The 18,358-nt window shown below is 37.1% G+C and overlaps 1 protein-coding gene across 2 annotated transcripts in view; it reads right to left on the bottom strand.

Annotated features, from left to right (window-relative positions):
- Positions 1 to 2,317: 2,317 nt before the first annotated feature.
- The window catches only part of DLG5 (discs large MAGUK scaffold protein 5), a 108,524-nt gene continuing 92,483 nt past the window's right edge, over positions 2,318 to 18,358 (bottom strand). For both annotated transcript variants that reach the window (XM_082052977.1, XM_082052978.1), the window contains exons 22-33: positions 16,614 to 16,776; positions 15,556 to 15,689; positions 14,838 to 15,002; positions 14,278 to 14,461; positions 13,193 to 13,341; positions 12,727 to 12,897; positions 10,418 to 10,614; positions 9,555 to 9,698; positions 9,247 to 9,374; positions 8,365 to 8,474; positions 6,571 to 6,680; positions 2,318 to 4,191 (exon numbers count right to left, since the gene is read on the bottom strand). In XM_082052977.1, coding sequence (XP_081909103.1) covers positions 4,088 to 4,191; positions 6,571 to 6,680; positions 8,365 to 8,474; positions 9,247 to 9,374; positions 9,555 to 9,698; positions 10,418 to 10,614; positions 12,727 to 12,897; positions 13,193 to 13,341; positions 14,278 to 14,461; positions 14,838 to 15,002; positions 15,556 to 15,689; positions 16,614 to 16,776 — 1,759 coding nt within the window. In that variant the 3' untranslated portion in view covers positions 2,318 to 4,087. The remainder of the gene's footprint in view (positions 4,192 to 6,570; positions 6,681 to 8,364; positions 8,475 to 9,246; positions 9,375 to 9,554; positions 9,699 to 10,417; positions 10,615 to 12,726; positions 12,898 to 13,192; positions 13,342 to 14,277; positions 14,462 to 14,837; positions 15,003 to 15,555; positions 15,690 to 16,613; positions 16,777 to 18,358) is intronic.

Below are 18,358 nucleotides of genomic sequence, written 5' to 3'. Positions count from 1 at the left end.
GCTCAAAACCTAAAACCTTAGGTTTGTCACAGGTGGGTCACAAATATTGTCTTAATTAGGTTAAACAATTAGATTATCTGAGCATCTAAATGCTAAGCTCAACTGTTAGGTATTTGTGGAGCAAGCAGATTTGGCAAATGAATAAATTATGATGATTTTAATTGACTGTCATTTTTGCTAATGGGATCAGATGAACCTGCAGCAAAACCAGATGCAAAAATTGCAAGAAAAGGGTCACTTCCTCTGAAGATCGAAGTCACCATCTTCGGAATGCTGATCATCCCCTGCCTTTGGAGGAAGGGCATAAGGAAGATTACATAAGAAGTGTCATTCACATTTGCATTGAAAAAAATTGTTAAAATAAATTTGAACAATCCCAAGTGAAGCTAATATGCTTACACTTAAATACTAGGATCCCCTGTTCACCCGGGTTTTGGATTCACACTCACATAATTTGTGTCGTGCTAGCAAAAGCATCTCTTTGAATATTAAGAGAGAAAGAAGTCAAACTGGATAGGTAAAAAGTTTGCTACCGAATGTTCATCAAAAATGTACTTTTTCAGTGAAGAACACTAAGACTTCTTCTAAGCAAAATAACAGAGAATTAAGGTTGGCAAAAAAAAAAAATCTTTAGAAATAACCAAATGAATAAGAAACCCTTACGCTCACTGAAACAGCAGCCACTAGAAAATTTACAGGAAGAGACCAAGCACTGTTTTTATACAGTTTAGTTTCTACTGCAGGTCTGGGACCTTCACTAGTTGTTACACAAGATCAAAGACCGCCGTGTTGGGTCTCTGTATTTTTCACAGCAGTCTCCTTAGCTTCTAAACCAGTGCACCTTTTTCTAATGTCAGTGTGTTTTAAAAGAAACTGTCCATTGTGATATGGAGGCATAAAATCTTAGAAACTACCTGGAGTCTTATACATATGTCTAGAAAACATTACAAGACTGTACTTCAACCAACAATACACCCATACAAGATGCAACTGGGAAAGCTTTTCAAAGCTGCTTACAGCAATGTTTGCGTTCACTGGAAGGGATTGTGATATGGCCTTCCAATTTACTAGACACTGAAAAGGGACCCTTATCTGAGGTGGAGAGGTTGGCAGCTGTCAGAGTGTATTCGGGATCTGGCAAACACTTGCCCTGCAATTCAGGTCAATATGAAGATAATGCAAAAGTTTGAAAGCAAGCAGATGTCCATCAGCATATTAACAACAGATCAAACATACGGGCTGCAGTTATCTTCAGCCATTTTATGTCAGTTTATCTATGGGGAGATAAAGTTAAAAGATGCTGCAGGGTGGCTTATAAGCATGAGGGTGAAGTTTTCAGGCTTATGTTGTTCAGCTATATTACATTTAAATTATTTTTAAAATATCCACAGAATTATATTCCTTATTTAAACACCTGGACAACATTACTCTTTTCAGAATGATGGCCAAATCTAGCTCCAGCATGTAGTATTATAAAATAAAATGATGTATCAGGAAGCTCTTGATCTGAGTGAAAGGAATCTTTCTAGTGTTTAATCAAGACTTCAATTCTACTTTGTTGCATTTAGAAGACATGTAAGGTATGGCTGTTACTGACCTGCCAGAACCTGCCTATTCTCATTTTCTTCATCCTTTATTAGATTATAGCACCTTGGTGGTTTTTTCCAAGAAAAGCAGATAAGGTACAAGTCCTGTCTTATGATTGATGGCTATTACTAGGTATGCAGATTACAAGACAATTGACCAACCACCAATCTGGTTCATGCTGAAGCTGACTATCTGGCATCTGAGAATAAAGCAACTGATGAAGCGGAAAAGTTAATATACACAGTAATTACCTTCCCTAAGCTTTCAGATAACTCAATGAAAAGAACAGGATGGTCTGCCTGAAGCGAAAAAAACTGAGGCACAAAACTCTTCAATGTGCCTTTAAGCTAAATGATTCATGTTTTCACCTGTTAGGTTTTCCCCACTTTCCAGTGATGCTCTTGAAAATAACAGTGATAGACTTGTTCTCCTGTTAAAGCCTCCATCCAATTAACTGCATTTCTGCTTGAAACCCTTATCACCACTGGGTCAGAAAGTTAAAAATATGTTAACAGAAAACAACATCTCACTTATGTCCTGCAGTTATTGAATGTCTTTAGGATTAAAGTAGGCAAGGCTTGGCAAAAACACAAAATCAAAACTCATTCCTCTCAAGGTGGGCACTTGAACCTATATGCGCCAATTTTAGATAGAAAGTAAAACCTTATATAAGGACTCAACTAAACAGAGTCAAGAAGAACATTAGCTATAAGCACCTTTTACACACAAGTCAAGTTATAGAAATTGACCTTTATTTAGTAATCAGTTTCTTTAACTTTTTTTTTTTTTGATACAAAGTGACATTTTTATTTTAGTACAGAAAATCCATATCAGAACAGTACCTGTCTGTTTCAGTTGTACCACTGGAGTTTACTCTGACTTCAAACTTTAAAAAACAAACAAACAAAAAATGAGATAAACAAAAAACAACTGCTGTCCCTCACCATGAGAAGTACTTTGACTACTTATTAATCAATACCATTTCCTACTTTTTATTTATATATATATATAGTATTATAATAGTATGGTATAATACTATATAAAATACTATATATATACGTATTATAGTTCAAAATCTCTACAGTATTTAATTATATAAATGCTATATGAAGTATTTTGAACTATAAAATAGCATCTCTAAAACAGAATTCAAATTTAGGACCAGATCTTTCTTTGAAGAACTGTGCAAGAAAAATCCCTTTTTTAATTAAAAAAGCTACAAACAGAAGCAAAACTACAGCCTGTAGTGTAAAACTAGAAACCTTACAAACTGAAATGTTAGGAACAGTGACCAGGAAGCAGTTCTACTCCAAATGATATTTTAAAAATATTAAAATACAGTACCCAAGAAACATGGCACAAGAGACAGAAGAGACAGGTACAAAACCTGTGTTAGGAACACAGAGTCAGAAGTGCAAAAAAAACAAAAATGGAACCGATACAATGGAGTTTGGTACAATAGGTAAATAAGTATTGCAACCAGAACTAAACGATCACTTATTTTTTGACAGTGAAAATACTAACAATTTAGTACCTTTCTAAAGGCTTTTAATCAAAGCCCTAAAACTGTGGCTTCACTTAAATAAAAACAATCTATGTGAATGCTACACACTGAAGTACAAAGCTTAAGAATTACCCTGCGTAATTGCACCGACATAAGTTTTCCATATTTACAGTATTGAAAAGTGACAGAACACAGCATGCTAGGCCTAGCTTACGACTCTTCCCCACCAGTACTTAAACCAGGCCCAACAACCAAAAATTATTATTTCTCAACACACATTAAGCTTGGATTGTTCAGATATATTATGACGTTTAAATATTAGATTCATGCATAAAACAAGAAATGATATCTTTGACAGACAAGTATTGACAGGATACAAACAGTGGTCTGCCCTGTAGAGGAGTGTACTTCCTTCTGAGCTTACTCCCAAGACGTACCGATTCAATCCCACATTATTACCTGGTTGTCAAGTCAACAACGTGCTTAGAAATGGTCACAATTGCAACTAAGAGTCACGTTGCGCATAAACAATTCACTTATATTCAGAAATTTCACTCCATTTTGGAGAGTTACCTCATTAAGTGAAAGGACACAGTTAAAAAACAAAAAACAAAACAACAAAAAAGAAAAACACAAAAAGACATTCAAGTAAACAGCAACAACCAAATACTTTGAAAATATTTTTGTAAACTTGTCATTCTACAGGGTTTTGCAGCATTGTTAAATTCATTACTCATGGACAAGTACACGTAGGTCTCAACGCCTCGTGACAACCTGTCACATGTACACGTACGACATAAGAGACAAGCTTGGTGAAGTGATCTACCCCTTCCCACATGCCTCATCAGGTCTTTGCGCGTTCAGTGTTATCATTCGCCTTCACGAAACAGAAATCACTTACGGATATCTTTACAAAGACACAAATGGACAGAGTCCCTTGGATAGAAAGTTAGTTGGTTATTTACATCCACAAAGTAGTTTCACAGCGAAATAAATCTACAGCGGGCCAGCTGGGATCCACAGGACTTTGTTTTGTTCCTGATCAACAGTTGTCATAATCTGAGTGCAAATGCTTGAAAGGGCTCCTCCCTGGACAATGCCTGGAGAAAAAGAACCCCACCACACAAATTAGACTGGAACAAGCAGTTATGACTAATTACGAAGAACAGCCTTCTACATTTTTCTGCAAAGTGTTTATCAACAGATCATAATTAACCTACTTGATTCAATATTTGCCAGATGCATGACTCTATTAAAACAAGAAAAAGCATAAGCAGAGCAAAGAGGTCAAGCATTCAATATAAAGTTTCTTCTGCTAGCTCTTAAAACACCCCGAGAAGTCACAGAATTGATAGCTATAATCAACTAAGACAACTGTCTTCTTAGAGGCTTCCATGTACTCTTTTCAGAGGCATCAGGTGGCCAAGTCAGAACCTGCTATAATAAACCTTCTCTGTTCAGCATGTGGTGTTTGTTCAGAGTTTTATATTTATGTGGTAATATACATAGAGACTACAGTTGTAGCAACTAGACACTATTTAAAAATATTAGAAGCAAATTATGAGGCAGCTCACAGATCTTTGAGCTAAATAAAACGGCAGCAGTTGCTATTGCACTTCTTATTGTCAACTACATTCAGGGAACAAAAGGCCAACAGCAAGCAACTCCCTGAAAATCAGTTCAAAAGATAGACGGACACCTTGCATTCTACTCTTGCTAAACGTAACAGTCACAAAAAATAAAATGCCAGCACTGACACAGGAGAGGAGAATGTATTAGCTTTAAGACTTAAAAGTTGGTAACTTCATGACTTGAGAAATACGTCAGCAAAGGCTCTGGCCTCAGCTACCACTAATGCTGGAAAAATACAGGAAGTCTTATAAGGCTTAACGTACAATTTCCATTTTTTTAAGAGTGAATTTGATCTCACATTAAAAAAAAAAAAATCACTTGACTCTGCAGTATACACTACAGTTAATGATGTCATGTGAGTTTGGATACAGATACAGGTATTGACAAGTTCTATGAAAGGTGACAAATAGCAGTGAGGAAGTGACCCAGACTGCACATCATGCTTACAAGTTGGTACAGGAAACAAACCCAACACAAAAGAGTCACTAGTCAAAAAAATATACCTCATGAAACAGTCACAGAGCCCAGGTGAGAGAGTGTGTCATATAGCTTCATCAGGAAGCTACTATGTGCAACATGCCTATCCTACAGGCTTATTTTATGCACAACATTATAATTTCAACAAACTTAAATGTCAGTGCAGTTTGAACACCAGCTCTCTCTGACTACCAGCATCTGGAAATGTTGATGACAGCTGGAGTCCACTGTCCTTGGCAGGACCAGAGGGAGGCCCTTCCCACAGGGCATGTGAGAAGATACACGTAGGGCCCTCTTGGACGGAGTGCTACTTTCACTATCAGGGTGAAATTAAAATGCAACACATGACTTAACAAGGAGCAGTTGATGACACATGGTGATGCAATCTGGCCATGTACAGGTCAAGCTCTGTGAAGGTTTAGTACGTATCATTTAAATTAACATTTGTATGACTATAATGTACCAGGTAACTGACTTTGTTGACACTGTGCAACCTCTGAGGATGAGCTGAGTTGGCTCTATACTAAATACACTCCCTTCCTTCCCCTGCACTTGGCAGGTATGCCTCAGAACATTTCTGTAAAAACTCCATTGTTTGGGGGATGAAAAGCTGGGGTTTGGCTGGTGGAGTGGTGTTCTTTTTTATGTGGTGGTGTAGGGTTTTTTTTGTTCTTAAGTTTTGTTGCCACTCACATCAGGATGGCTAAAATTTTAAACCTGCTCTTTTGAATGTACATGGAACCACACAAACATACTCTGAAATAAGCAGAGACAGTTTTCAAACCCAGTTTTCTTTCTCTGACAAAAATACAGTATTAACTACAACCCAAGATTCATATAATATACTTTAGGATGTTAAAAAGGCCTCTGAAGTTGAATTTAATTATTCCATATTACAATACAAGCTTAATAAAACTTTGACAATGTTTTTCGTTTCTGGAAAGATGTAAAGTATGGCTCACAAATCATTCCTTAATTTACACTTTAGGGTTTTTTCGGTTGTTGTTGTTTTTGTTTGGTTTTGTTTGATTTTTACAATTACAAAATGAAATCATATTCCTTATATGGTATAAAACTTGCAACACCATACTTCTGGCTTGTAATAAAACATTATCAGAATCTCTTTAGATTCTTAGATTCATAACATGCTAAAGCAAAAAAAAACCTTAAAAGCAAGGGACAGTACTTATTATCATGAGATTTCCTCTCCTAGTAAAATAAAACACCAGAGCATGGGTTTGCCAAAAGGGAAGGTAGAATGAAAAACAAACAAACAAAAAAGCGCTCTTTGAAGAAAGAACTTTTGAATTACAGTGTAAATGGATTAAATTGCCACTGTGTTCCTAGTGAAATGCGGATTAAATACTAACCTGTAAAGTACTTGCTATACTCTTGTTCTATTTTCTGAGCTGTTTCAAACTGTTCTTTGGAATGTTTTTGTGTAACTTTGTCCCTCAGGAAGATTGGGTCTTTTTGCTCTCTGCAAAGAAAAAAGAAAGAAAAAAAGAAAAACCTTCTGTGAGAGTAATTTTTTTTTAATGGATTTGCAATTATTAACTGCAGTTGGGGGAATGTGAAAGGCTAATTAACATGCAAGCATAATCCTGTGCATACAGTGCCATCTACTGTGTTTCAGCAGTATCAGCATAGTCATGAGGATCATTTCAGTGCTAACAAATTCTGTTTGTGATCAGACCAAGACAGTATTCCTTTAAAGTCTCAGAGACTGGGATGTGGTTGATTGAGAAAGAATAATAGTTCCCAGTTCACGTAAGCTGGATCATCATCTTTTATATATATATACATATATATATATATATATTCCAGTACTCCCTACACAAGAGCTGGGCTCAAGTACCTCTCTTTTAAAGAGCTTCAAGCATCAGGCATTGAGCAAATGGAATATTTTATGTCATCTTACATATGACACATTTTTGAGACAATTGTTTTTCCATTATATATGTTGTTGGAAATAAAATAAGAAAAAAATATAGAGAAATACAAGTGCAAGGGGGGAAAAAGTATTTTAATTTTGATAAAGGGCTCTAACACTCTCCTCCAAATCTGACTTGGAAGGACCAAGGAAGCAGACTGCTGTGTAGCATTTCAGAGAATGCCACTAGAACTTGGGCTATACCAAAAAGACTGTTTGAAAAAAACCTTTGGTGCTCATGACAGACAGAGACATTGTGTCACTGCATCTTATTTTGATTACTGCTAGAAATTCTTGCTTGTCTAGTTCAATCACTCTCTGTCACTTTCCCAAAAAGGGAAATAGCTTAATGGTCACCATTCCATTTCCAAAGGGGCTCAAGACATGACAGTTCCATTTATCATTCAAGTGTATGATCCTACAGTGGTAATGAAATACACCACATTGATTTATGTCTTGCTTCTACTTTAAAGTGGTGATACTTACGTTCTTTATTAAATGCATAGTTCTCAAAGTTAACTACAGATCAAGAATATAAAAAGTTTTCAACTTTCAAAATGAAGATAACACAAGTATACTGTATCTCTCAACAAAAGTCTTTCTTAACACTTATCTTGGGAGATTATGCCACATTTTGCCAAATCAATCTATCGAAATGCGTGAAGGCTTACTTAAACATTATGGGAGGGACCAGGTTTTGTAACTCTGTGTTCTGTTCCTGGCTATATTTGAGCAGCAAATTCACAATTACTGAAAGAGCACTGCCCGAGAAGACCACGCTATATACACTCCATGGGAAAGGGGGACGTCCCTTGCTGTTTTCACTGGAGAATGAAGGTGGGAAAGGTGAGGTTATGAATCTATTTGTACTGCATCCATACACATACTACATCCCCATTGAGAAGATTAATAATAGCTCTTTGTCACGGTCACCACTTAATCCTTGATGGATCTAACCCATATCTATAGTTTAAATAAAAAGGTGAGCACGAAAGATCTGAGTGTATCCTGGAGTACATACAGTTTAGTCTACATTGTCTTTGAAAGATTCACTTAATTGACATGCAACCAAAATGAAGTTAAGACTATTTACCTAACAGCAGTTTTAACAAGGATTAATTTCCACATTTTAAAGAGATTTAAGATGACTAGGATGAAAGAAACAATAAAGGTAATAAGCTTATTTTAAGCTACAACAAATGTCCCTGAACTATAACCCTCACAGACTTACTTGATTTGTTTAGCATTTTTGTAGCGAATAAAAATTACAATAGGGTAGATATGAACACTGTGGAGCCGTTCGATGGCATGAGGAGCGATGTCAAGCAGACAATGACAATCCTAAGATCAAATGTAAATGCAAAACACTCATTCAGTTAAAGATCACAAGCACACATGCAAATCCCCCATTTATTCCCCTACTTAAATCATAGCAACCCAAGAGAATTTTGCCACATATATAGCATTTGGGGGCTACTGAGCAATTCATACCCAAAGGATTTATAACAAAAGACAGAAGATGAAAAACTGCAAGGAATTCCACTCATAGTACCAAAAGCATGCATTGATAGAAATAAAAGTATTTGAAGAACTAATGAAATGAGAACTCAGATTGAAATATATGCAATACATTTTTTCCAAATACTCATATTCATTTTCTCTTTCAGAAGTCATAAGCAAGCACATGCATTAAAGTAATAAGACTGTGTCGCTTGACAGAAAACTATAAGCAATATACAGATTTTAATTAACATCTGTCTCTAGGATTAATATGATGTTTATGTTCTGTATGACTGCATTAAATGGAATAGTTAAAAAACTTAAATCCTCATTTCAGGGCTAGGGGTGAAATCTACGGAATCTAAGAACATAAGTTCTACCTTTACTTAATAACACCCTAAAACAACAGGAGTTTCTACAAAGGTGAGCTTATATAAAATAATCCTTAAACAGTTATCTGCCTTTTTTATTTTTTTACTCACTCAGTGGCCCAGGGAATGATTCTCTGAATGGCTTAAAGGAGGACAATGCTAACATAATTTCCATCCCCCCAACACAGTATGACCATACATTCAAAATTTTGCCAAGAACTACAGCATTAAAAGTGACTCACCTTTTCTGTTATCTCTTTTATTGAAGCTACAGTTGTCACATCAAAATGTCCACTCCTCCGTTTATAATCGATAAAGAGACAATCCTTCACACCCCGTTCAATGGCTTGTTGGGAAGCTTTCATAACCTCTGTTTCATAGAACCAGAAAAGATCGACTTTCATGACTATTCGAAGGCTAACAAAGCAATGCCTGCAAATTCAGATTATTGGGTTTTCTTCCATGTTTGTGCTACAATTTAGTTCACTTATGTAGATGCTACTTTCATGTACCCTAAACAAGAATAAATTGGTCAGATTTGTGTACTTACCCAGAGGACATCTGCAAAATTTTCCAGGGGATTCTTTGACCAACATGTCTTTCACAGCATCAAGTAAAGGTCCTAGAATAAGGACAGGCCTAGGAGAGGTGCAGTCCACTTTCTGTACACGCTGATATGCCAGACTTGCAGAATCTACACACAGAGAAAGTTTACTTATAAAAGTATAAATTATTTTCCTGGCATTCATCAGATAAACAGAAGCACCCTAAACGGTAATTATGAAAACAACTCCCTGGCAAGGGATAAGGGCCTTGACAAGTACAAGAAATAGTCACTAGCCATTATGGCATTTTTCTCCTCTTACCAACCTTAAAATAGATGTTTTTCTTACTGAACCTGGCTGGTGCTTCTCCCCACTCAAACTTAAAAAACAATCATTCCTGGTTTTTCTTAAAAGTGTAAACAAGACACCATATTTGGTTTCCCTGGTTTGGTTTGTTGAGCTCTTCCAAGAAAGTAAGCATTGTAACTAACGTGATTTTTGTAGAGAAGTGAAGACAGAGAAGTGAAGATTTTTGAGAGGTGCCCAGGATTTCTGTCTAGACTAAGCAACCTGGACAGAAATTAAATAGTTGAAAGGAAGATCAAAACCATGGATCAAAAAGCAATCACCCTCTGCAAACAAAATATTAATGCCAATAGATCTAGGAATAAACTACCAAAAATTTAAACACTCTGGCTTGTTATTTAATAATAAAAAAAAATTAAAAGTTATGAATGTGAATGGACATATGCTTGCCATTTGTACTCAGACTGACCAGAAACCAACATTATTTTTTAAGTGTCATGCTGCAGCCATTTAAAAATTAAAGAGAAGGCAAAGCCCTCCCAAGTATAACAATGGTACTTGCCATCCAAGAAAGGAATTGAGTCTGTACTGATTGTATCAAGAGCCAGTAAATCCTTCCCATCTTTGGAACCACTTCGCTTGTGTTTATGCTTTCTTCTGAAGAATGACCTCCGTGCTGCTGCTGACAATGTCTTAGATGAGCTGTTTTCATCTTTAGTCTCGGACATGCTGTGTCTCCTGTAGAATTCCTGATCCATCCTATAATGAAACAGACCAACTGGCTGGCATTTAAAATTATCTTTTATAAATTTCTTCAACAAATAGTATCACTGCTGCTTCAGGAATGCACTGGAAATGCTCATCTCAAGCCTTAGAACAAATATCTTCATCACAGAAAATTAATCAGAAACAAATGTTAACATAAAACAAATTATAAGCATCTGAAAACCTCACACTATCATTACTTCCTTAGGATTGTTATAGTAAAAATATTATAGCAACATGGCACAAGAGGTGACCACTCTGACAGGCAGGGCAAAATTCTCCAAGGCAGAAGCAGCAGTGTGCACCCACCTTCCAGTCAAGTGAGCCTCACGCAGATGTGGAGACCCCATTCTTTCTATGAAACTGCACATTATACTCATCCTTACGAAAAAATTACTAGCAATCCAAAATAACAGTTTGATTTTATGCAGTCTTATTTTATATGTGCACAAATATTTAGGCCACATAACACATGTAAAATGTAGTTGGTTTTACTATCTAGCTTCCAGTAACGAGCCTATCAATGATGTGTATGAGTCTGTATGCATATATGGTACTTCTACACATTGCACATAGTGCCACTGCTACCACCGTCAGGGTGAATTTCAAGTTATGACATGGAGAGAAGGCTACTGGAAGAAAAGGAACCAGAAAAACAATAATCTTAACATGGAAAAAATATTCTAATCACTGAGTGATAACTAATATGGTTTCAATAACAATGTAAAACCTCTAGTTCTTGCATATTCCTGTTAACTGTTCTACCAACATTCTAAGATTGTGAAGGATACACGGTCTTATAACAACATCACTGTCCACAGATAACTAAAACCACTGATGGCTCCCAAGAACAACTGTGATAACCTTGGAATCAAGGATATATTTTTGCTGCAGTTACTCTCATTTTTGTTATTGAATTATAGAACTTCATAGAATGGTTTGGGTTGGAAGGGACTTTAAAGATCATCTGGTTCCAACCTCCATACCATGGGCAAGGACACCTTACACTAGACCAAGTTGCTCAAAGCTCCATCCAACCCAGCCTGGGCATCCACATCTTCTCCGGGCAGCCTGTTTCAGTGCCTCACCACCCTCATGGTAAAGAATTTCTTCCTTACATCTAATCTAAATCTACCCTCTTTCCATTTAAAGCCATTAGCCCTTGTCCTATCACTATGGGTCCTTGTAAAAAGTCCCTCTCCAGCTTTCTTGTAGGTCCCCTCTATATATTGGAAGGCTGCTATAAGGTCTCCCTGCTAAAAGGTCTCCAGGCTGAACAACCCCACCTCTCAACCCTTCTCGACAGGAGAGATGCTCTAGCCCTCTGATCATCTTCATGGTCCTCCCTTGGACTCATGCTCCAACAGGTCCATATCCTTCTTATGCTGGGGGCCCCAGAGCTGGACACAGTACTGCAGGTAAGGTCTCACAAGAGTGAAATAGAGGAGGAGAATCACCTTCCTTGACTTGCTGGTCACACTTCTTTTGATGCAGCCCAGAATACAGTTGGCTTTCTGTGCTGCAAGCACACATTGCCAGGTCATGTTGAACCTCCCATCAACCAACACCCCAACCAGTCCTTCTCCTCAGGGCTTCCCTCAATCCACTCTCTGCCCAGACTACGTTTGTGCTGGGCATTACACTGACCCATGGGCAAGACCTCGCATGTGGCCTTGTTGAACTTCATGAAGTTTACACAGGCCCACCTCCCGAGCCTGTCAAGGTCCCTCTAGATGGCATCCCTTCCCTCCAGTGTGTTGACTGCCTCACACAGTGTGGTGTCATTGGGAAACCTGCTGAGAGTACACTGAATCCCACTGTCCATGTTGCTCACAAAGAAGTTAAACAGCCCTGGTCTCAATTATTTATCATGACACTCATCTATATATCATTTCCATTTTTAGTTAACTATTTATTAGCATTGAAAACAACTTGATAGAGCAATATATTTAATTCAATGTTACTAAAATACTCCATCCCTAAAATGACATGTCTAAGAATTATTATCTCCCAGAAAGAATAAAAGCAAACAAGTCTTTTTTATCACACCTCACTAGTCAGACTTTTAGAGACCATAAGATAAATACTGTAACTGAGGTCACTCACATATATTTACTTGGAATCTGTCCTCTTTCCAGCTTCTGAGCATTCTCATCTAGCTGCCAAGCCATCCAGCAACCAAAGTTTCCCTGTGGTAGAGTGTCATCAACATATAAAATGTCATCCTTCTTAAAGCTTAAATCCTGTTCCACCTCTGCCAGACGGTCATAAAGTGCTCTGGAAAGGAAGACATAAATAGGCTCTGCAACTGGCCTTCACCAACTCAAGGGAAGAACACGCATACTTATTTTGAAAAAAAAGATCAGTGGTGCACACTGTATTTCAAGTTCACAGCGAAATGTGCAGAGTTACTATATTACAGGTCGATTACTCACTGTCAGAGACTGGTTGGGATAAATTAGGAAACTCTGAATTTTATAAACGTAGTAAAACTGATGTATTACCTCTCCCATGGTGGTCAGCATATTATCCTAACAGTCTTATGCTGTCATTACCAGTCACACTCGAATACCTGATATAGAATCCATCTCCAGGAAGGTCTTTTATTTTATTAAATTCTTCTATTCTATATTGAGTCTTTATTTTGATGTTTTCGCCAGGCTTCAACATTTCAAGATAAGCTTCCTCAGCTGTTTTATTACGCATATCAATGGACCCATACTGCAAAACACAATAAACCTCAGATGTGAAATTGTATATTAATAAGCAATAGGAGTGGGTGAGCTTGAAAAACATGCATTGTTTTTCCCACTGGCAAGCTCTCTATATAAGTAAATCTTGCCACTTAACTCTAGTGCAGTTTGCACCTTAAGATGTCTATAGCAGGAGATTGAAACATGGGGGTGGAAAACAAAATACTCAAGTAAACAAAGCAGACATGCACTGTGAGAGACAGCCTGCACTTCTTTAAAATGTTTTCCAAGTGTAAACTGAGAATCATAAAAATAGTAAATTCTTTCCAGTGTGGATTTTAAGGAAAGCGAGTGGTCTGAGGGAAGTCAGAAACACAATTACAAAGCAAAATCTCTATCTGCATACTAGAGGTGCAATAGGAGTCTCAGTGCTCACAGTCTCAATGCTCAGTTTTAACTAAAAAGGTCATAAAGACATATGTGTTTATCACCTTAACAGTTCTGTCAAGTAATTGTTTTTCAGATATAGAAAGCAGAGTCAAAGACATATTGCACCACTCTCCCCAAACTCTCATTAGAATTTGAAAGTGATAAGATCAATATTCTTCTCTGTTTTGCAAAATCTTTCATATCCTTGCCTTTCTACTATGTACAGCAACTGGATTCAAGGTTTATTATTTAGAGATAAGAGAGCAGGTGTTCATAATTCCAAGTAGAAATGCATTAGTCCTTCAAACTTGTGGGCAGCTTGCATGCTCAACAGTGGGAGTTCTCCAGGCCCACATCATCCAGTTCTTCATGTGTCACAGCCAGAATGGAGGTTGTGCATTCTCATCATTCTTACCCAGGTTTTGTGGCAGGAACTCAAAATTCACAGAACATCTCTCATTGGAGACTGCAACACCCTCTTTAGACCCATCTAGACATTTTGTTAGTATGCTGCAGACTTTTCTTAAAAGCTTACCTCAAGTATCATGTCACCCAAGACTAGCCCATCAGGTCCGTTTGCTGGGCTATCATCATCTACATCTGAGACGAATATTCCATATAGGTTTCCACCACATATCTGGATCCCAAGATCCACTTGGGATTTTTTAACAACAACAGTTCTAGGTTCAGGGGTCCTTTTGTTTGTGTCCACAGGGCCCCTTTTGATAGGGAGAAATAACACATGTACTTCAAGTTAAAAACTTGCATTACACATAATCAACTAGCCATCTAAAATATATATACATACATAATTACTAATCTAAATAAGTCACCTAGAGATAGAGCCTTGTAAGACAAACCTGATGTTCCCTACAGACCTTGTTAACTAAATCAATCTTGTAGTAAACATTCTTCTTTGCTTGCAGACCCCATCTTTCAAAAACAGTCAGAAAATATATGTATTTTTATCCCGGGGTCCACTTAACTTGTCTGCTGACTTATTTCAACCAGAAATACACTTTGTTGTTTAATACCCTTCACATCTACCCTTGAACTTTTTTTTCTTTCCCCTAAGGCAAAAATTTGACTCTCTACCTTAAGGAATTCCGGGGACTTGTAGTTGGTGTGGTTTGTTTGGATGGGGGTGTCATTGTTCCTTCATCCTGTTCACTCACAGTATCGATCACGGAATGATTGTCAGGCGTTGCACCTCCACTGCCTTGAGGGGTGGAATGATTACTCACAGGTTCTAGGCGAGAACTAGGAGGATAAAACAAACAAAAAAAACACACACCACAAAAGATTGGTGGTTAGTTTTTCACCAACACCAAGTATTTTTCATGCAGTATAAAGGAAAAAAAAAATCCCAAAACAGCATGCCAAGTAACATATGTTGACCATAAGTCTAAGAGAAAGATAAAGCTCAGTTTTGAAGCGTGATCATGCATCAAAATGGGATGGATAATTTCAGTAGGTCATATGGCCTTTCTAATTAGTTTTTGGCAACTCCAGCTATAAAAAAAAAATAAAAGTACTAGAATCTCATAATCCTAGGAAGAAGTAACCTTTGACTTTAGTTTAATGTATCTGAAGATTATGCTCAAACAAGAGAGAAAATATAGTAGGTGCATCAAGCATATTTCTTTTTTTTTTGACAAATATGTATCCACACATTATTTTTCTAAGCAACCACACTTCTCATCAGCACAAACATGCTGATGTTTGCAAACACATTATCTGCACAGAAGTTATCTACTAGCTAGATAATTGTGTGGACCAGAGAGTAGTTTTTTCAAAGCTCAGCCAGCCTTACCTTGATCGTGAATGATTGCCAAGCTGATACATATGTGGGTTATACTGAGCCAGAATAGTAATGGTATCACACTGCTGTCCAATGATTAGTCGAGCCTGTTGCTCTGTAGCATTTCTCAAATTGATTCCATTAAACTAGGGGGAAAAAAACACAAACCAGAATGTCAAGTTTTCAAATGGAAACTAGCAAAATAATTCTTTCAGTCTCTTAATTAGTTCAATGTCTACATGCTGACTTATTTCCACTAGGGTAAATAGGCTGGAAATGCTGTTAAGCAATGATTCCTAGGATTTACTCCTTGGAAGGAATCACCGTAATTTTAAACTATTTGGTAACCTGACCATGAGTTTAAAAATCTTTTTACTATTGAAAGACACATTTATTCTGAGCTGTCTTATGATTTGATGTCACTGATTAAATACAAGCAGGTTCAGATCACCAATCTGAATGAATTCAGGATTTAAAGATCAATTCCGATCCATGATCTATTCCAGTCCATTGTAGCATCATCCACACTCTGTGCAACAGAAGATGCTTTAACCATACACCAGCATGAACAAATCTAACATTTGCAAAGCAGCTCTGTACAAAATGCTCTTCCATGTGTTAACCTAATATTGTAGGCAAAAACAGGACTGTAGCATACCTGAGTACTTTTTAAAGCAGGTATTCTCAGGTAAGCATATGGCACAGCAATAGCAGCATGAAACTCGGTACAAGCCAGCTGCCTGAATATTTACTCACCTTATCAGGCAGAGCATGGTGTTGGGACAATATATTTTTAAGTACTGAAACTAGCTGGTTTAAAATTGAATTATGTTTATACAAGATGCAATCAGATCTACCATAAAAAGACATTTTATGATAAAGCTTGACATTATTTTATGAAAAAGCCACAACAATCACAATTACTGGAATATTACAATACAGAGTAAGCACACTTTGCTATTTCTCACAGCACACACACTTTCTCAAGATATTCTGTTGGGGAAGGCAGTTATGGCTGGAGTCACTTGAACTGATGCATTAAGCCATAGGAATAGTAAGCAAACAATTACCTCTAGTAACTGATCACCATATTCAAGGCCAGCTTGATGGGCAATGCTCCCACCTGTTACTTTAGAGACAAATATTCCACCATTTTCTCCGCTCACAATGGAAATGCCTAGTGGCTCAGAACCCTTCTGCACTTTAACATGACGTGGCTCTTCCATGTAGGGCCTTTTAGAGGAGATAGTTAAAACTGATTTGGACAAAATTGCACTGGAACCATCACAATTTCAAAGTTACATGCAATACTTTATGGCTGTCTGAATCATAATAATAAAAATATGTTTAAACAGATACTTTTAAAAAAATTACTGTCAACTCTTAAATGCATTCCTTTAACACCATGCAATGTACAGTGGCAGAAGTAAATGTATACCAGATACACAGCTGCTCAAAGATGTTATGGTAAATACGAATGATAAAGAGTATGATAGTGAAGTTGGTAGGAGAGAAGCTTCCAGATGAACGTTGTATGAAAGTAATTGAACCACTGTATATAATATGTAATTTACAAATCATATTCCAGAAAGGTATGCTACAATTATAAATGCTGGGGGTTTTTATTGCCAGTGAAAATAAACATCATAAATGATAACATGGAAAACCAAGGAACAACAATGCACAAATATCAGATTTCATATTTGTATACAGGGAAACATAAATTAGTAATGAAAATTAAGCAGTTGCAAACTCAAGCCATTAAGACAGCAGTTTGCATGGTAGCATTACAATTACCATGCAAATTCTCCTCAGGGCAATTATCCAAACATGTCAAATAGCACGAAGTGCGCAATACTGCTCAAGAAGGACAACCTTATATCAGGCCAACCTCAAACTCCTTAGTGATGAGAACCTAGGCCTAGGAGCCACAGGGATTCTCAGAAAAGACCTATTACGGAACAGATATCTGAAAGATGTAGAAGATTTGAGAAGAAAAGAACACTTAGAAGACGACACACAGTAGTAAGACACTAGAAATATAACAAGAGAATGGCTGATACAAAAGAAAATCCTGATAAATTCCCCTTTCCTCCCCCCGTAGTTGGGATGTATCCACCTGTACAAACAGGGCTGATCCCTTCATGGAGTATATAAACAAACAGTAGCCTCCTAAAAAGTGCTGGTTCATATTACTATGAAAACGTCTACACAGCAAAAAGCGTCACCAGGTATTAACAGTCGAGCCCATTCAGAATGAAACAGCTTAGGTACCAGGTGTGGTGTATTTTTAATTTTAATAGGGTTATACTCCTTTTGACATGCTTTCGTTTGAATGTATTATTGCCTAAGACTTCATTATATCATATACACCTTCCCTAAATTGTGCCAGTTGCTTGAACTATTTCAGTCGTGCTGTTCAGAAACCAGATGACTTAACTGGACTGCACTCACTGCTACCAACGTGAGCTGGGCTGGAAAAAAAGTATTTTTGGAAAGAGTAGGATTTAGGGCTGGGAGCAGAGGGAAGAAGTAATAATTTCATAAATAACGTTTATTGCCACAGTATTTTAACTATTTGCTAGACTTCTGCAGTACGTGCATAATAGTTTGCCAGCTTACTAGTGCATAAAAGACAAAAACTGGCTGATTATATAAATGCAACTCTGGAACCAAATAATCTTCTAATATCAACATCACTGTTAGCAGTAATGGCCTCAGAGCTTGTCTATCAATGGAATGAAGACAAGGTAGGTCTACTACCAGCAAAGTTAAACTGAAGCCCACATTTTTTGTATGTAGCATTTCTTAGCTA

This window comes from Streptopelia decaocto (genome assembly GCF_964273445.1).
Source record: "Streptopelia decaocto genome assembly, chromosome: 5".
NCBI classification, from domain to species: domain Eukaryota; kingdom Metazoa; phylum Chordata; class Aves; order Columbiformes; family Columbidae; genus Streptopelia; species Streptopelia decaocto.
Note: the sequence above shows the minus strand (reverse complement) of the source record. Positions and strands in the feature narration are given on the sequence as shown.